The sequence below is a fragment of the Melanostigma gelatinosum genome, assembly GCF_949748355.1.
Source record: "Melanostigma gelatinosum genome assembly, chromosome: 2".
NCBI lineage: Eukaryota > Metazoa > Chordata > Actinopteri > Perciformes > Zoarcidae > Melanostigma > Melanostigma gelatinosum.
The window spans coordinates 5442828-5462141 of record NC_136635.1 but is presented as its reverse complement, the minus strand read 5'-3'; the positions used below and the strand labels follow the sequence as shown (position 1 = coordinate 5462141).

General features: G+C 42.4%; 1 protein-coding gene across 1 annotated transcript in view; it reads left to right on the top strand.

The window, feature by feature from the left end:
• cdh8 (cadherin 8) overlaps window positions 1-19314 on the top strand; it is a gene marked incomplete at its 5' end in the record, with an annotated part of 101619 nt that overhangs the window by 71998 nt on the left and 10307 nt on the right. The window contains 4 exons of the mRNA XM_079294324.1: window positions 380-499; window positions 5898-6065; window positions 6329-6516; window positions 12819-13063. Of these exons, the coding sequence (XP_079150450.1) occupies window positions 380-499; window positions 5898-6065; window positions 6329-6516; window positions 12819-13063 (721 nt within the window). The remainder of the gene's footprint in view (window positions 1-379; window positions 500-5897; window positions 6066-6328; window positions 6517-12818; window positions 13064-19314) is intronic.

Below are 19314 nucleotides of genomic sequence, written 5' to 3'. Positions count from 1 at the left end.
CACTTAAAAAAAAAAAAAGTTAAACTTCCACATTCAAGTATCTGTGGTTTGCAGAAATGGAGCATGACAAACATTTTTCTTTTGAATGAAGCTGTTCAGCTGCCCTCTCCATCCCAATAGTTATCATACTGTCCCTCACACACACTGTAATAAAACATGTAAAGATAGAAAGGCTCAGATTTCATACACACTGCTGATATTTCAGAGCAACACATTTGGCATTGCATTGTAAAATGTCTGATACAGATGGGACCGGATTTTTTTCCTGTAACAAATCAACCCCACAGAGGGTTGAATGGTCTCTTCTTGATTGGCACAGCTATGTAGAGATGATTGCCTATCGAGTTATAGTTCCTGACTCTGTCTTTCTGCCCCACAGGTACCCCGGTTACCCGGGTAACAGCAACAGATGCCGATGATCCGGTGTACGGGAACAGCGCTAGACTGGTCTACAGCATACTGGAGGGACAACCGTATTTCTCTGTCGACCCCAACTCTGGTGAGCGCAGTGCTGTGTGCTTGTTTGTGTTTAAGAATGATGGGATGAATCTGCTCCTCTTCAAATTGAATTAGAAGACGGCACGCACATTGGATCCAATAGTCACCTGTGCAGGGTGGCCGTATAAGTTGCTTACTGCAACCAGTTTAAGTCTTACGCTATGAATAGCATGCTGAAGATTACAGGCAATAATACAGAGGTCCAGTGTGATCGCTACGACTTCAAAAAGCGACGGGACACAAAAGGAGGACACCTCTTTGGGACAGGCGAAGCTCTTTGTGCTGTTCCTCATTGTTTGCCCGACAAAGCCTGACGAAGATCTCCGCGTGATCCAAACGTTGCTCCATTAAATTTAATGGGAGCTATTAATACAGTGCGCACACATCCTTTGTCCGTTTCCAACCAATGGAGAGCATAATGTATTACAGAACGTCATGAATGAATGCCACGCCCATAATGGGACAAAAAGGAAAAGAAGTGATTACGTCTAAGGATTATTTCAGTGCCGTCTTTCTTCTCGGCAGGGCCAGCCACGCCAGGCCAGAACCTCTCGGTGGTTAAACATTGTCCTTTTTCATTCCCTGCTTCGACTTAGATAAATGAGCTGACAAAGTCACCTCAGGTCAAGTGGTGGGCTGACTTTTTTTTCTTTTTTTCTTTTTCTTTCTGAAAAGTACAGAATGTCATTACCCTTTGATTGTGACCAATCCATGAGAGGATAATTAACTATCTTAATTCACAAAGTTACCTCTGCTGTGTAGAAATGTCCATCGTTAATGTGCAGGAGGTTAGCTTCCTGCTGCTGTGTGATGGCTGATGAACATTGTTCAGCATTATTCAGACTGTGAAGTCGTAAAGACTTATATTTATTGGTTCATAGGCAAAGGCCTTCTGTAAGGTTTGTGTGAGCACCTCCGCCAACTCAAGCCACACAATCTGTTTGCTTTCGCCTCGGAGTTGGAATGTGGAAGTAGAGCCTTACATGCTTACATTGAAATTCGTGCGGAGGCAGCAGTTTAACTTTGTGGCTTTGTTTGGGCGGCGAGAGACGTCTGTATCACTTTAAATATAATACTAAATAATACCTCCTGAGCTTCATCGCAGGCAAGAAATGTTAAAAAAAAATCATATGTCAGCAATTGACTGGTGTGTGGATGTTACTGTGTAAACATGAGATGAAACAGCAACAGCACATCTGCATCACATGAATATCCATGCACATTTATGCTGTAATATTTGTGGTTCTATTGCAAACCAATGCATGGTGCATTTGCAATGCTGCCTATTCTGTACGGATCTAAATGAAAAAGAAAGACAGAAGTGATTGTGAGAGGGTGATTTTGTTGCACATGTGAGCTGAACCACAGGTGCAACCAATTATGGGAATTACAGTTCAAAATGTTTTTATTAAAATAATAATGAACAAGAACACCACATGGCAACGACGTTGCTCACCATGTATATGTTTACATCACCTCTTGTCTTTCAAGCCGTTAGGGACAGAAAATTGACGCTGAAAGGGAGCTGACAATGTTTATTATGGCTTAAAAAAAGTTGTGGAACAACAGCAGCAGGACCGCAGGTAACGCAGCCCATCTGTCTTTTGTGAGACGCTCGTGGATTACGGCCGCACGAGGCTGCTGTTAACTCAGTCTCCCCGGGCCCCCATCCCCTATCTCTGCAGCCGTCCCTCTACAGCTGCACACTTATTGTTTCCAAACATGAAGATATGCTGGGGGGTGAAATGTGGATCAGTGGGGGCACTATTACTAAAACGAGGAACATGAAATAATGCAGGGAAAGAGTGTTAATGTGGGTGAATAAGTAGACAGCACACACACACAGCTGATGTGAAACAGAATCCCCATAACGTGGACGCGGCTGCCAATACATTTCATACGGTAATGTTCCGATCTCGCGGAGATCTTCGTCAGGCTTCTCAGACGGCGGTTACTGACATCACTGATGGAACACATTGTTCCTCATGTCATTGCGATCTGGATGATGAAAGCACCCTGGGCCTGCTGAATAAGACTGATACACATGCAGCCGTTCACAGGACGCAAAGGCCACGCGTGGAGGCGGGTGAGGACAATAGTGAGCCTTTATCAGTGGGACACATCCAGACAAACACAATGGCTCCTCCATTATGCGTTCCCTGGTTTGGCCGGGTCAACTGATCATCAGCTGCATGGTTCAACAACGGGGTGCATGAAACTCATTAAAACCGCTAAATTATAAGATTCATATGGGCATCACTGAGTTGCGTGATTCCATTAGCTGATTGGTCGCCCTAAATGCTAAATGGGCCAGCACTCATATGCTGCAACATCATTGCATAAATGAATTCAAAATAATTATGATAATAATGACTTCTTCTTTTCACAAGGCAAACTCCTCAGCAGCGTCATCATGCATCAAGTTATCTCAGAACAGGTTCCAGATTGGATCTTTAATTGCTTTTCCAGCTGACTTTTTAACATGCGTCTGTAAGCAATATGATTAAATAATGGTGAGATGACATTAATAAGAAATGAGATGGAAATCGGCTCACAAATTTTGGGGAAATGGCGCCCAATAAACAAGCTCCAAGAAAGGGACTCTCCAAATTGATGCGCATAATCAGAGCGAAGACTCGCGTAGAAACCGGGCTCGTCCTCGCCGCTGTCGGGCGCCGCAATCCAGAACGCACCTGCAGCCGGGACGCGGCTTCGGAAGACGCACGGAACGGACAATTTAAGGATTAGCATTCTGCGCTCTGTGTGATTGCGCAGCACATGCAGATGGCTCATTCAAGTGAGCCAGATGTTTTAATGAATGTTGATGAAAAATAAAAGGTAAGGTGAAAACAACCATTAGAATGTGTTTGACACTTACAACGCCACATTGGAAATGAAAAGCATTCAATAAATAAATAAACACCATGCCCCAATTCATCACTTGGTTAATGGTCGGTGAAGTAAGAAAGAAAAAAAAGTTGAGGCAAATATCTATGGAAATGAGTGTTTGTGTATCCTCCCTTTTCAGTGATTAGGAATTAATTTGAATAATTAACGAGGATCAACAGAGATGAGAGTGTTGCTTCTGGCACGAGGACTAAAGTGGATGTGCGTGTGCGTGGAGAAGGCAATTTGAGTGACTTGTTTGTGTTGCTCTTTTCATTTACGGGTGCGTGTTGTTTCCCCGACTAGTAGAGAGGTGGGCCTACGGTGTCGATGCCAGTCCAAGCTCATTTTCACTGCTTCGACCAGTGACAAGACACAACATGTGGAGTTTAGGTTTCCACACCAAGCATGCACCCATATAGGTCTGACTCTTTCTTTACAAAGAGCAAACACTAGAAGAAGGTGGGAGAAAAGAATAGGCCATTTCAATGGTGAACAATGTTAATGGTCCTCTTTTGAGGTCACATTGATATTCACTCACTACGTCCTTCAGATGCCTTTTTGTGCGTCCTGTGCACATTTACAAGGACGAGCGATATGGTACAGTATACATACTGTTAAAAAAGTAAGCACACCTCAAGGTTCTCTGGCTTTACTGCATCAAACTGAGCACTTGGCCCACAGTGCAGTGTTCTACTAAATACTATTATTTTGATTATTATTATGATATTAGTTATATTATGGGTAGTAGCAGCAGTAAAATAGATCCAATACAAACTATCCTTGTGTAAACCCTCTATGTGAGGACATTTATTCAGTCATTCTTTTGAATTAAATGGGTCAGTGTTGTTGACTCATTTATCCATAAATAATTAAATATATGATATAACTACAATCATATAGGGTTTAATAAAGCTGGTATTTAGTGCAGTCAAATTATAAGAGGCCTGTCAGGAAGATAGACCTCATGGGATCTAATATCCACAATGCATACAGTGAGTAACACATATAGAGTATATATATATATATATATATATATATATATATATATATATATATATATATATATATATATATATATATATATTTGTATCATTTCAATCAGAGGACAAGCAAAAAAACATATATGTTTAAAAAGGGCAAAAAAAGATCATTTTATTTTTACGGGCCTGTGGGACCCGAGCAGTGACGAACAAAAGCCAGTGTCGACAAAAACAAGGGTCAAAATCAAGACTTAGTGGTCGCAGAAGGTCTATAAATGACAAGGTTGAGACAACATGTAGTGAACTGATGGTCTGGGGTCTGTGGCACTAATGTGTCCAACTGGTCCAAATGGATTGCTGCGCTGAACCCACGGTCACCAAATGAACTATAAGTTGCTTGTCACGTGTTACATCATGACTGTGATGATGTTAATAATTCATAGAGATATTGAAATGATGATAATGGCAACATATAATGCTTTGAGGTGGAGATAAAAGTGATAGAATTTACAAATGTATATGTGCATTTTGAAATTTAGCATTCGAAAAACTGTATGGATCAGCAGAATTTGATAAAACGTCCTCAATTGCACAAAAAAGGTTTTCAGCGTTGATTCGCTGAATGGGATATGGAAATGCCTTTGCATAATTAGTTCTGACGTTGTTCCTGCTGTCGGCGTCTCCCGGATATTCTTCTTGTCTATGGACAGCAAACCTCTGCATTGTATTACCCTGGATGTGTTTCCAGTTTGCATCCCCTATATTACAGCCATTCATAGTTTATAGCGCCGACTTCTGACGATGTTTAAAATAGCCAACCCTCGTTCAGATCATCAGTGCTCTGTGTGACCTCCAAAAGTCAAACCGACCCTGACACTGTGCTACATCCTGTCGGAAAAATCGATCACAAGAGTAAAAAATGCAGGCCCAGACAACATTACCCCCTCCCACGTTTTTCATCACAGCTAAGCATTTTCTCATTGTCTGAGGCAGTTCAGGACCAAGGCAGGGTGTCATGCCAAAGCCTGGCTTTTATGAGGGGTTTTATATTCATTTCATGATCCTGCGGGCCTCTGTTTCCTGAGTGGATTATCCGTATTCGTCGGCGCTGAGCCCTTTTTATATTCAGTGCCGTGGCAGAGTCAATAAGGTCCATTCTGCATACAATATTCAAGATTATACAAGACAGACAGCATAATTCACACTCGATCAGAATACAAATGACTGCAGACAACACATTCAAAGACAAACAGCTGATTCTCAGCGCTGGGAATGGCTCAGGCATGACCACCTTGCCGTGCTCACACAGACTGTGATTAAATCTGCAGGGATTTTACCGTTTCTTTACCTCTGCCTCATGTCCTTGTTTTGTAAAGTTATGGTCGAAAGAAATGCAACAAACCGAGGAGTAAGGCGTGAAGGCCGCGGCGTGCCTCACTTTTTTCCCATGCGTGCTTTTGCACACTCGCATGAGCATCATTAAAATGATCAGTCATGTTTATAATTGCATTTATGTGTTCCCACCTCCAGCGACCATAAAAATTGCTCTCCATGGGATGGATCGGGAGATGAGAGAGGAGTACCTGGTGGTCATTCAGGCTAAGGACATGGGAGGACACATGGGCGGCTTGTCTGGGACCACGACTGTCACCGTCACGCTGACGGACGTCAACGACAATCCACCAAAGTTCTCTAAAAGTATGTAACTTCACGACCTCGAACGTCCCAAATCAAATCGGGAGGAGTAACAAATTGCTGCTGCTCGAAATGAGTATTTCTGTTCGGTCATAATTGGGGGAAATGAATGCTATTTTGTGAATTTCATTAAACAGGCTCCTCAGAAACCTATTCTGACTGCCGTTAAGTCTAATTATGATGCAGTGCTGTAATATGCTTCCGTGATTTTGTTTAATTCGAACAGCACTTCTCGAAACCAAAGAGCTATGTCTGTTCCTCCACAGGTTTGTATGAGTTTGTGATCCCAGAAGATCTACCGATAGGGAAAATGGGCGGCAAAGTGAAAGCGAATGACAGAGACATCGGCGAGAATTCCAAGTCAACGTATAACATCATCGAGGGAGATGACCAAGGCATGTTTGAGATTGTCACGGACACGCAGACACAGGAGGGCATTGTTCGGCTGAAGAAGGTAAGACACTAAACACAGCAGTTGTGAGCAAACTGTAACACGCGCTAATGTTGAAAGCTACGTTAATGCAGAACTATGCTGAAAACGTGCTCACTCAAATTTGCGACTTCAATCTGCAGACCAGTTATAATGACAAAGCGACATGAACAATAAAGATGGAACCCAGTTATTTATTCAATAACCGTTCAAACACGGAGTGGCTGGAATATTATTTTAAAACTGGATACAGCATTTCGTTATTTACTTTGGTGTTTCTAATATTTTGTCCACCCCATTGACAAACAGGAGTGGCGAAGAATATTAGAAACACATTTTAATATAATGCGGTCCAGTACAACACCACCAGTAACTACAACCTAATTACCAAACATAGAGTTGAATGAACACCTCCCTGAAATATCAACAAAAGATATACCATTATAATCTTTCTGCAAACATTGGATACTCTGTATATCCACGTCTGTGAACCAATCATATCTTTCAACATTTCTACCTCCATGTAAATCAGTTTTATATTGTTTGGACGGCGTTCTCAATCACGTTTCGACAGTGAAACAAACGAAACCTGGGAGAAACCGCGTCCCCTTCGAAACGTAATTGACAAAGCAGTATCATAAAATATGAACCTCATTTCTGAGACCAGGCTGTGGATCGCATTTAATTGTATATAGCTGTACCAAAAAAAGTGACCAGGGAGGGTTTAAAGTAGTCCTATTAAAAAAAAAAGGAATGAATAATAATAATAATATTAATGACAAAAATAGTCATCATTTATTGATAGAGCAGTGATTTATATTGAGATAATTATCGATGCATGACCCCAGATTAATTCATATATTCCAGGGCTTACCCCCTGCTGCTACAGCTAATTGCTTAAAGACATAAGCAGAAGCTGTATAAAAATGTGTGTTTTTAATTCTAACTGATGAGCTAACATGAGGCCAGAGTCGTCGTCTTCGTCTTCTTCTTCTTCTTCTTCTTCTTCTTCTTCTTCACCACCACCACCACTACTACTACTTCGGGGGCAATTCTGTACTTTAGTTTGTGAGAGACGGCTTTTCTAAAAAGTAAAACATTACATATTTAGACATCAGTGTCTGCGCGTTGAGTACCTTGAAGGCTTAAGGTCCATTTAGCTTTTTTTTCTTCTTTATCCATAAAAATAAAATCACTTTCACATGCTTTTTGCTGAAGGTAAAGTATTGTAGCTTTCTAGTTGGACTTTTTCACATTACAGTCTCGCCCGTTTAGCTGGAGCTGTCTCAGCTGAAGGCAAATTGCTACAAATCGTTCTGACATTGGTTCAATTCAGTTTCGCCGACACCCACATTAATATCACCAGAAGGAGCAGATGGACGACACCTGAAGTTGCAAGTTGTTGGTTTTTTTGTGATGCTAACACATCCGCATGTGAGAGCTGCACTTCCACCACTGGCCCCGAAAGCAATGTCAATGAAGCAGTTGCTGGTTAATTGCCTTGCTTACGGGAGCATTAGTACTGGCGGTCCCTAAAAGAAAACACAGCGCTCATTACATGTGTTCAAGACATTCCCCTGTGCGTATGGTCCTGACGAAAACAAGCTAGCAACATCCCTGTCACAAAACCCGAATCTCTAACCTTGAGGCAAGCACATTAGCGTGTAATGGCATGGTGCAACGTGATGTTGGTGAATAACGTGGTATTCATTAGCTAATTGTGAAGTGTGGCACATGCTGTGCTGCTGAAGGAATACGAATCCGAGGATCTTAGTGGTTTTCACACAATTCCACCATGTAACAGGCTTTTGGATGTGCAGCAGGATGCACATTTCCTCCAGGATAAAAGCCGTAGAGGTTTGACTCTGGACATCATTGCTCGCCTGTAGACATTTAGAGCACCCAATCCTATATATTTCCGCTCGATACCAAAGGAAGTGTGTGGAATTTACATTTGAAAACGGAAAGGCATTTTAATAACACTGTGACCCGCCAGCAAGTTTAGACGCAGCTGTATTTCAAGGACATCGGTGGAATATCAAACGGAGTATTGAACGCGTGGTATCAAAAGAAACCAGCGCCGTTCATATATTTATGCATTCTATATTCTAAGCCCATAGGTGCTCCGCTCGCTAGAGGATGTTTGCATATTGACTCAAAGGTGATGGATGGATGGGCGTTGCTACGTCTTGAGTCATGCTTGGTTCACTCAAAATGTGGAATTGTGATGTAAAATGACAACACCCCAAGGACATGTGGTGTGACTTTGTCAGATTGTGAACAATCAACTGTGTGGTAGGAGGAATGTAGAGGAGCTCAGGCGATCTGCTGGGACCGCAATTCACCGGAGCTAAAGAAAACGTTAGCGCGGGAGAACAAACTGGACACAAAGTCATAAAATCTCCAACTATTGACAAAGCAAATGTCAAATGTGTTCGTCTTTTTGGCAACCTCCACTTTCATGTCCCGCGGAGCGAGGCCCCGCCTCGCTCTTTCCGGGGTCTTCCCAGCTTTCGCTCTTTAGTGATGTGTTCGGGAGAGTAGCAAGGCATTTACACACGGACTGTTTTTGCAGCGTCTCATGAGCTCAAAGAAGCAGCTTTTGTTCTGTCTCCTAGCTGGTGTTTTTTTTCTCCGACCAGGGTGACAGGAGAAAAGATCTCCGGTCTATAGACGGATCGTGGAATTCAAATTATTAATGATCCTTCGCGGCAAGGTTAAAACATATTGATCCCACCGAACCAGGCGAGATATTCTTCTGCTGTTTGGGGTTTTAAGCTTTTTATCTGCCAGCCCCAGGCCTGTCGGAGGATGTTAGTGGGATGCTGAGCTCTCACCCCTGCAGCCAACGTGGAACTTTGAAGTCTCTAAATGGCCTGTGTGTACAGACTGATTTGATGCTCCAAAATGACCCAGCAGGGGTGTGTGTGTGTGTGGGGGGGGGGGGGGGGGGGACGCGGCGGTCAGGGCTGGTTAACACGAGAAAAACTAGGATGTCTCTTTGTTGCTGAGTGTAAGTCTGCTGTCCCCCATCTATAAATGTAGCCTCATTCAGTTAAGCCGTGTTTGGTACCGCGACCACGTCAGAATTTAAACGGGCCGTGCAACCTTGACTCTGGTAAAATGTCTGGTCCGCAGCTCAACTGTCTTCCTTTTGCACTCATGAATCTCTGAATAGACAACAGTGGCTCTGTGCATACGAATACAGATCAGGCTCCCTCTGGATTACTCATTCAAAGCGCTGTGTGTGTTTATTGAATTAATAATTTGAAAGGGTCAAAATATGAGTTGTGTTCTGATTCCATGGGTAGGATATCATACAATATTTAAAAGAGCAGTCGTTTTTCATTTCGTAATTGATGCTGAAAAATAATGAATCACACTTAACTACCGGTAAGCTAATCAGAGAAACTGTTTACCACTGTGTTTTCTTTAGACCATGCAAGTGGATTTGGTGTAATTAAATATGCCGGCAACAGTGTGACTCCACCCTCTCCCCTCGCTGTTAGGACACTGGAAACAATTAGAATGAGTTGCTTCGACATGCTGTCAAGTGGGAATGAAAAGGGAAACAGGGAGAAGCTAATTTCCCTGGAATTTAATATGGAATATTTGCGAAATGACTCAGAATATTGTTGTATATACAATTGATCAAATTACTCTCTGTAACCATAGACTGTATATAAGAAGTGGACGTAGTCACCGTGACGTCACCCGTTGCTTTGTGGACTGCAGCTTTTTGGCAGTCGCCATATTGGTCTTTGGTCGTCGGCATTTTCATTCTTTTGCAAACAGAAATCTTTTTTGTTTTGTTGAGGGAGCTTACAGGAGAGTAAATGTTGGACTCACAATCATCAGTTGGCCACTACACAACTCCGTGCTCATGTTGTTCTGCTGGATCTATAGGCAACTGTTTGCCAACACATTCAGTGTTTCAGTGATTATGAGTGGAAAAAGAAAAGCTTCCTGAGATGATGCAGCTGTAATTTTATGAACGGATCACTTTTTTGTAGATTTTGTACAATTTCCGGTATCCAATGCCCAGTGTTGCTTTGGCATACGGCAGTTGCATGAAAATGAAATTATAAATGTACGCACCTAAAAAGCAAAGTACTAGTTAGCTTCGTCTCTGCTGGAAACCAACCAGTTAAACCGATATTTGAACCAAATAATAAATCATATTATCTCTCCATTTCCATATAATCATATTGACCATCCAGCCACAATCTCATACAGACTCCTACTCTCCGCTACCCTCTGAATTCAAGTGTAATCCATTGGCTCGAGGTCCACACTACTCTCTCAGCACAGATGGCAGGATCAGAGAGAGAAAATGAATGGGGAGGGGCTGTCAGGAATGAGTAGGAGAAGAAGGGGAGGTTAATAATGAAAGTATAAAAGTGTTCCGAACAGCTTCTCTGACCGTGGAGGAGTGGGGCTTGGAGAGGCTTCAGGGGCTTGGTCTGACTGCTAGCGCCCTGATGCCCGGAGTGTAGCGTGGAAGTCAAAGCCCCGAGTTGCCCCCCCTCCCCTGGATGCTGCTACCGTCTCACAGCTGGACCCCCAGACACCCCTCCACCCACCTGCCCCCCTCTGCCTTTGACCTCAGGGACAGGTCCTCTTACTCTCCCCCTCTTTGTTAAACTGAATACATTTCCCATTTTCTTCACCTCCCTCCTCTTAGTCCTCTTCTATCTCCCCAAGCCAGCTCCTATCCCCTCAAGCAGCAAGGCCAACTTTTGATTTCCCTATAAATCCCGGTTATGGAGCATGGAAGTGACTTGATCCCATTATTCTCGTAGCATGAGAGTGACCGGAGGTGATTCTCAATGAAATTGTAACAGTCCGGGGTGTCCTCGGAGATGCCAAGAGACTAAAATTGTGACTCTCCTCTTTCTTTTAAATATTAATGATGAGCCATTTGTAAAGGAAACACTGCATAGCAATTGAAAAACAGCGATTAAACAGATGTGTCAGTCACAGAATGGCATGTCCTGTACAAAATGTTCGGATTTCTCCTTGGAAAATCACATCTTTTGTTGATAGTCTTGATTAAGCATCTGTTGTCATTTATTTCACGTGAGCTGGTTGCGATAGCATCATGAAAGCGCTCATAATCTGCTGCCACTGAGAGCATTTGCAGGGAGATTTGTGTTCTTACGGGCCGATAAAGGTTGGGAAATACTTTCAGGTTGTGCAACTCTGTAATTTACATTTATTGAGCCTGTTCCATTTAAATCAAAGTGATGATCAAATAAATTATGTGTGCTGCAATAGACTGATACCATGGACGTCACTTTTAAACTCCCTCTCTGCAGATTAAAGCCGCCTGTGTGCTTAATGTTGATGTTGTTACAGCTTCCTTTCACAATTATTTTTTAGAATAAAACTGAGAAAGTCGTCATGCTCACTCATGTGAGCTCAGGGACAGGGTAGCGGAATGGATTGTTGCCTCCCTCAGTGTCTTTTTTGACACTAACACATGGGGGCGCCACATTTAGACATTTTCAAATCTTACACAAAGGGGCTTTCATTTGAAGTTTCAGGAAATCACACAATCAATTATTTTTGCAGTTGTTTAACAACATATACCAAAGTATCTAAAGTAAATGTACTCATTATACAAAATGGCCATTTTAGATTGCTGTATTTTCAGCAATGTAAGTTGGTTGCAACTCGATAATGTTACGACACTAAACTTCATTTTCAATTACGTTTCAAAACATATTTTCTCCTACATTACGGTTGCAGCTTTAATCATGGTTGGACATTGAGCGAATAAAAATGCAACAAAACATCTTAGTTCAGTTTAGTAGACATCACGGTTTAGCTTAAAATAAGTATGTTTGTTATGTTATTTAAGTTATGTCATTTTATTAAAATAAGTCAAGGTTGACTTTTGGTCTGACATGATAAGTTTTGCATTTTCATAAAATAAGAAGAATCTACAGACAAAAAAAAGAACAAGCTCCAAAAACATTAAATCACAATTCTTTCCTTTTCCATGTTTTTTATAACAATGCATACTATTTTAGAAGCTGCTCGTACAGCATATTTAGTTTGGAAAAGAAAAGTACTTCTGTCAGACTAATGGTGAGATGTATATGAACCGTATTTTACTCTGAATTGTAGTGGAGTAGAAGTGTAAAGTAGCAAAACGTGAAAATACCTAGAATTTGTACTTGAGTACTTCAATAAAAGCACTTTTACTGAAGTACTTAATTCATCAAAAGTACACCAGTAAAAGTACTTTTCACCACTAGATTTTATCTGTGTGATTTAGACCCGTCGAGAGACAGGATAATACTTCTGCTCCCCCCCCCCAGCCTATAGACTACGAGAGCAAGAGAGCCTACACCCTGAAAGTGGAAGCCACCAACGTCCGCTCCGAGCCCAGCGGCGGGCCCTTCAAGGACACGGCTACAGTAAAGATCGTGGTGGAGGACTCCGACGAACCTCCGGTGTTCTTCAAACCCGTGTACCTGCTGGAAGTGAATGAGAACGCCGCCGTCAACACGATCATAGGGACGGTCACAGCCAGGGACCCGGACTCTTCTGGCAGCCTTGTCAGGTAGGAGGGTGGATGCACCTTTACTGCTTAACCGCTTGGTAGTGACTGACACAGGGTGAAGAGAAAACTTGAGAGCAAGAAAAAGGGAAGAAGACGGATGAAGAGTACAGGTTAACAATGGGTCCTTTCAGACTATAATGAGTTGTTTAAGGAAAAGGGTTGACGCTGAGGCATGCAATTAAATCTCTTCATGCCCGTGACCTCTGGAGAATGTGGTGGAGGAAGCTACCCAATGATTGCTCTCATTTCCACAGATGCACTAAAATAATAAACAAGAGACAAAGGACATTAGAAGTTCAAGGCAGCACAACTTGTGGCGTTCAATGTATGACCAGTCCTGCTGTGTTCTTCTGTTGTTTGACTTATTCTTGGAAGTACTACAAGGGCACCTTGAGGATAGGTTGTACAGGCCATTTCTCTCCCTCCATCTTGGCATTTCATTAATTCTCCAGCGACTTGCTGACCGCATTCCGGCGACAACACTCAACAGGTTGCGTGTAATTGCATGGCGAACAGGGAGCAGGCTGGGTTTGGTAGAACACGGCTGGTTCATTCTACTTTTTCTTCTTTTCCTCCTCCGTTCTTGGTCGCATCCCTCATGTTTACTGATGAGATTGCCAGGAGGACTTGAGCCCTGAGGTTGCATGATGTCGCTCCCCTGGTAAAAAGAGAAATACATTTCATGTGTGATGACATATTTTGCCTCTCTCTGTCCTTCGTGTCACAGGGTTTCTGTGTTTGTTGACCAAGTCAGTGTTTGTTAGAGGGAGATACAGAGACCAGTTCTGTAAATTAGTAAATGGTAAAGTAAAGGCTAAATGATGAATCAATTCATTAAATAGCTGCTGATCGACTATTTGATTAATAAACTAAGTCATATTATATTTAGGTGACATAACAATAATGATGAAGGAAACATCTTACGTGTATGAAAGTCCAGAAATATCTCAATAAGTGCTCGTCTGATTTACGTGTTGGTGGCTTCTTCAAATGTCTTGTTTTCTCCAACCAGCAGTCCAAAGCCCAGAGATATTCCATTAAAGCCAATAAGTCCTCACAATGCAAAAGCTGGAACCAGAGAATTATTCTAGTTTGTGATTGAAAAACGACTTAAAGAGAAACCAGCTGATTAACCCATCAAGTAGCCAACTGATCGTTGCAGCTCTGAATGTAGTCTGTTGGTCTTTATTGACGGGAATTAACACAAAAACTATGAAGGAAACAGAAACCTAGTCACGAGACAAAATGTTGACATTTCTGTCTTTGTACACCACGGATACGTTGAATGTCGACATTCCTCAACCAAAAACATTTCATACATGCGTTTCATATCAGCCTCCTATTAATCTTGCAGAAACGCACAATGCCACGGGGTTGATGATGTGAAACCATGAGTTAGCTCTTGGCAAAACGACTAAAGTTAAAAAAGGAAGATAACGGTTTGTGTTCAAATAACAGCTTATCAACTGTAACAACACAATCAGCATAAAATAATCACAACTTCCCTTCGCAGACATTCTTAAGTACTGTCGCCGAACAAGCGTAAACTCAACGTTAACTTTTTGGTTTCACATTTGGGGACATAAACAGCGGTCTCCTCGGTGAAAGTCCTGTGTTCATTTGACTCACCCCCCCCCCCCCCCACCACCCCAATGTCCCCCATTAGTGGACTGTCTCGCTCTTCATACTCCTAATTATACCACATAACATTCAATAAAGGCTGCTCCGCATGCTACATCACTTGCTCTGCCTGAATGCCAAAAAACATCCACATTAAACAAAAGGCAACACAACGTCCACATTCAATGTGTCTGTGGTTTGCAGAGTCGTACAAGGCCAACATCGTCTCCTAGCGACACACACACGGACCGGGCTGTTCTTGTTAATTTGCAAATTAGATGTTTTTGTGAAGAAGAAAAAAAAGTGTATAAAAGTCCTGTGCATCATTGTATCATAATCTCACAATCTGCAGTATTAATAGCTGGTTACGTCTGCCCACATTCTAGTAATCCGCCTCCGTCAGTGCATCATTATTGAAAGGAAATGTCACTAAATTATGAATGAGTGTGCTCGCAGATGGCAGCACCCTGCTGACATGAGCTCTTCACACATGTGTTGCTGTGACACTGTCCAGATATTCACACACTTTAAACGTGATGCAGCGCAGACTAAGGATGAACTCATCGGCAGTTTATCTTTGTGCACTAGGTCCATTTCTCTCTCTCTTTCTTTCTCATTTGTCTTGAGGTCATTCGCTTACACTCACAGTCTTCATTATGCTTTTAATCAGCAATTTTACAATTCTGTGGAGAAGTCAGGACAATGGATTGTTGCTCAAGGGCTTTGTGTGACTGTCAGGGCTCCAAATAAGAATAGAGCCTTTTGATGAAGTGCTCAAGAACTGTTAGAATTGAAAGTTTGAGGATGAATGGATGAATGGATTTTCCCGAGAGACGAAGAAGAAGTAAGTGGCCAGTAGAATGCTGCGGTAATCATCAGCAAACTGATCAGCGTGGTGAAGTAACTGCTCAAGGATCACACACTCAAGCCAGACATGTTCTTGCCAGTTAGCATTTTGCCACAACACTTTGCTTTGAAGTCCAAATGCCCCCCCCCCCCGCTAATCTTCAAGATGAGCGTGATCTATCACAGATGTCAAGTGTTTTCTTTGTGGCGGGTGAGCTGAAGCAAACCATTGTTGTGGAGGGCTTACTGTAATATGATGCATCACCAAAGACCATTTGATTCCACGTAGCATTTGTACTCGCCTGCGTCTCCGAGCTTTGGGCTGATGAAATGATTAGACTGTGGGAGATTGTAATCCTCCTAGATATACTGGCTAACAGAAGGCTGGAGCCTCAGTAATGCCTCTTACATGGTCAGAAGGATCTTGTAAATAACGCAAAGTCTGGACAAAAGCCTCACCAGACGATAAGCCAAATAATCAGACTTTCTTGTTCGAGAGCACACAGGGCTGCAATTATCTTCCTTATTATTGTTGTTCATGATTAGTCGATTGATCATTCGGTCTTTAAAACATCAGAAAACCGTGAAAGGTGGCGTCTTCAAATGTCTTTTGTTTTGTATATCCAAAACAGCGCTAAGATGTTTAGTCTGCAGTGAGACGAAACTGAGAACATCAGTAAATCATCCAACTGGAGACGCTTTTCGATTTTAATGTGATTAAACTGTTTTCAAAATATTTCTGCTCAACGACTCATCGATTTATTCGGTGAAGTAATAAATAACGGTCAAGGAAAAAGACATGAAAAAAACCTCCTGCTGTGAAACTGATTTAAAATTCACGAATATTTAACGAATATATAATTGTAACTCTTTTATATACAAATTAAAGATTTGTCCAAAAAGCTGGTGAGCAGGAAAGTATTCTTGAAAACTTCAGCAAGTGTGTCAGTCAACATATGCAGCTTGTTGATCTTTACACTTGAATTCCCCGTAAATATACTCATCGGCCTACGCCTTTCCTCCTCCCTCCTGTCTCTTCTTCTCTGCCTCTCTGTGGCTTGTACTCTAACTTTCTGTTTCAAAGATGGGAAAAGAGACTGAGCTCCCCAAACAAAAAGACATCTGTAGTCCGTGAAGGTGGAGCTATAGTGGAGGAGTGGCAGCAGCGTGTGTGTGGACTTTCTCCTGACCACCATCTGAACGAGCTCTCCAGTCGACCCCCCCCCCCCTCCTCTGATTAGAATCGCTCTCCGTCTCAATCCCCCCTCCAGCTGGACCAGACTGAACCAGTCTGAGTCGAAAGCACTCGGGGGCGAGTGCTCTGGTGTGCTGCCATGTCCTCTGCACTCAGGAGACAAACAGCCCCTCAGCTGTACTTAATGCAGCCAACCAACAACATTTCAGGTGCACTCCATGAAATGCTCCCTCAGTATTGCCTCTCTCTGGAGCCTGTGCTCTGTCGTTTTCTACCCGACTGATCACAAATAAAAAGCAATGTGACATCTGGCAGTCACTATGGCTGTGTGACACAAACTGCTATTTTATAGAGTAGAATACAGCGATTGTGTTTTAGTTCTAAATATTGATACTGTGACAAGCAGTGCCACGATCGAAGTTTCTTTTCACGCTGCTTTTCTTCTTTCGTTCTTTTGAAGAGGAATTCTTTAAAGTTTGCTTCTTACTGCAGGCTCCCTGATGTTTCTTATCAGCTGTCAGCTAACACACTGCTTATGGTAATACAAACTGTCATGTGAAGGAGGTGGTCCTGAAATGAGGGAAAGTGAATTTCAAGAAGGCCAATTCTGCAGGACGTTTGTTGTTTTGTTATTTATGACTCAAGGAAAATCACCTTCCTCGTACAAAGGCAAACCTTAACAAAGTGCAATGTTAAAACACGACTGGTCAGCATTCAGGGGACTGCAGAAATGAGTTGTAGGTCTGTGGTCGTCCCAGTGGTATCACTGACCTAATAACAAGCAAGAATGTCAGAGGTTTTTATTCTCTGCAGACAAAAAACCCGAAAAGGTCTGTTCTCCATCTTTTTACCTCTTCTCCCTTCAGCTTGAACAGGCACTCACTCACTCACACACGCGTTCACACGGACATGGAGATAAAACGCAGCACCCACTGTGCACACACACACACACACACACACATAAGTGTGAATAAGCGCAAATACCGGTACTCACGTGGAAACCTCTCCCTGGCTGCCTAACCTTTAGGCCTCTAATTTGGTGATGATGCATTCCTTGTGTGCCAACTAGAGCCCAACCGTTGTACATCAGAGTACATGTTGGCTCATAAGTGCTGGAGTATGGCAATGAAAAACATTTTGGGTTCAGTTTTTGTTAACTGTAATATGCTATAACACTCAGACTGATTACAATGCTTTGAAAAACAGTGATTTCGTATTAATCCTGAAGTTTAGAACTTTTAATCCCTTTTAATTAAGGTCAATATTCGTGAAACGCACTGGATCCTGCATTTCCCAAAATGCTCCTTGATATCATTTATTTTCATTAGAAGTGATAACCCTGATGATGTCATGATAGTTATTCCCTCAGACTCCCTCCACAGCAACATAAGACATTATACCACAGACATGGTTCCTCATGAATAATGAACTGAACTTTGTGTCTGAAATTGGTGCCCCTGTAAATAATTAAAATAAGATCCTTTTGTTTAAAGTCTTCACATTTACATTACATACAAACTTCCCCCTGGGGATGAATAACGTATTTATCTATCTATCGATCTATACTGTCTGTAATTGTGGTTCTATCTGCACTTGTGACTCATTTTCAGACAGTGAGAAACCTTCGTGTTTATTCTTGATATCAATCCCCAAAAGTTCTCACTCTCCCAACTCTCGAATACGACAGCTTGGTCAGTGGCCTATGCTTCAGAATGTGACGCTCAACGTAATCCCGTATTCTGCTCATCACTATTTCTGCTCGGAACATACACTGTCTTTTCAAAATAGTCTCTTTTTTATCTTAATTATAACATTGAATGTGAAAGATTATTTCATAACAAACATTTGCGTTGCTAGTATGTTACTGTTTGTTGCAGAAACATAGTCGATGAGAGCTTTCACAGCCCAGAGTCTGCCACATCTGTCACATCTGTCCCAGAGAAAATCCTTCGCATTTAGTGATGAAGAAGACAAATCGCGGATAGTTAGCATGAGCAACGACAGCCACCGGGGCTAAAGAGAGAAAAGATCAACTCCCACGGAACCTCAAACAGAGAGGATGTCCCGGCCGCACCGTGTGACTGACGGGTGATCTGTGAGAGATGCAGCGCTGCGACGCCGCATCTCCGCACCGAAGGACCGCGAACGAGTGGAAAGATGAATAACGATCTCACAGATTACAGCTCATGATTATGCACAGAACGTCCTCTGTCTCACTGATGCATTTTGATTAGCGCATTATTCAGGTGGAATATATTCCAACGTCTGTTGCGTCAGTGGTGAGGTCGCTTCACTGCTTTCTAATATTTGGCACAAACAGCCGAGATGTTTAACCGTTGGACTGAGGTGAGCCCGGTGGCGTTTAAAAGCCTGTGGAGAGCGAGGCGAAGCTGAAACCAGACGACACGCGTGCACACGCACGCACGCACACACACAGGGACGCGCGAGCGAGCACACATTTGCACACATCACACTCAGGAAAACCACGCACGTATAACGCTGGATATCATTTTTTTTATTTGCTTTTAATTCCTTTCACATCACGTTGTCAGTTTGAGTGACAGGTGGCAGAACATTTCAGGGTCTGTCT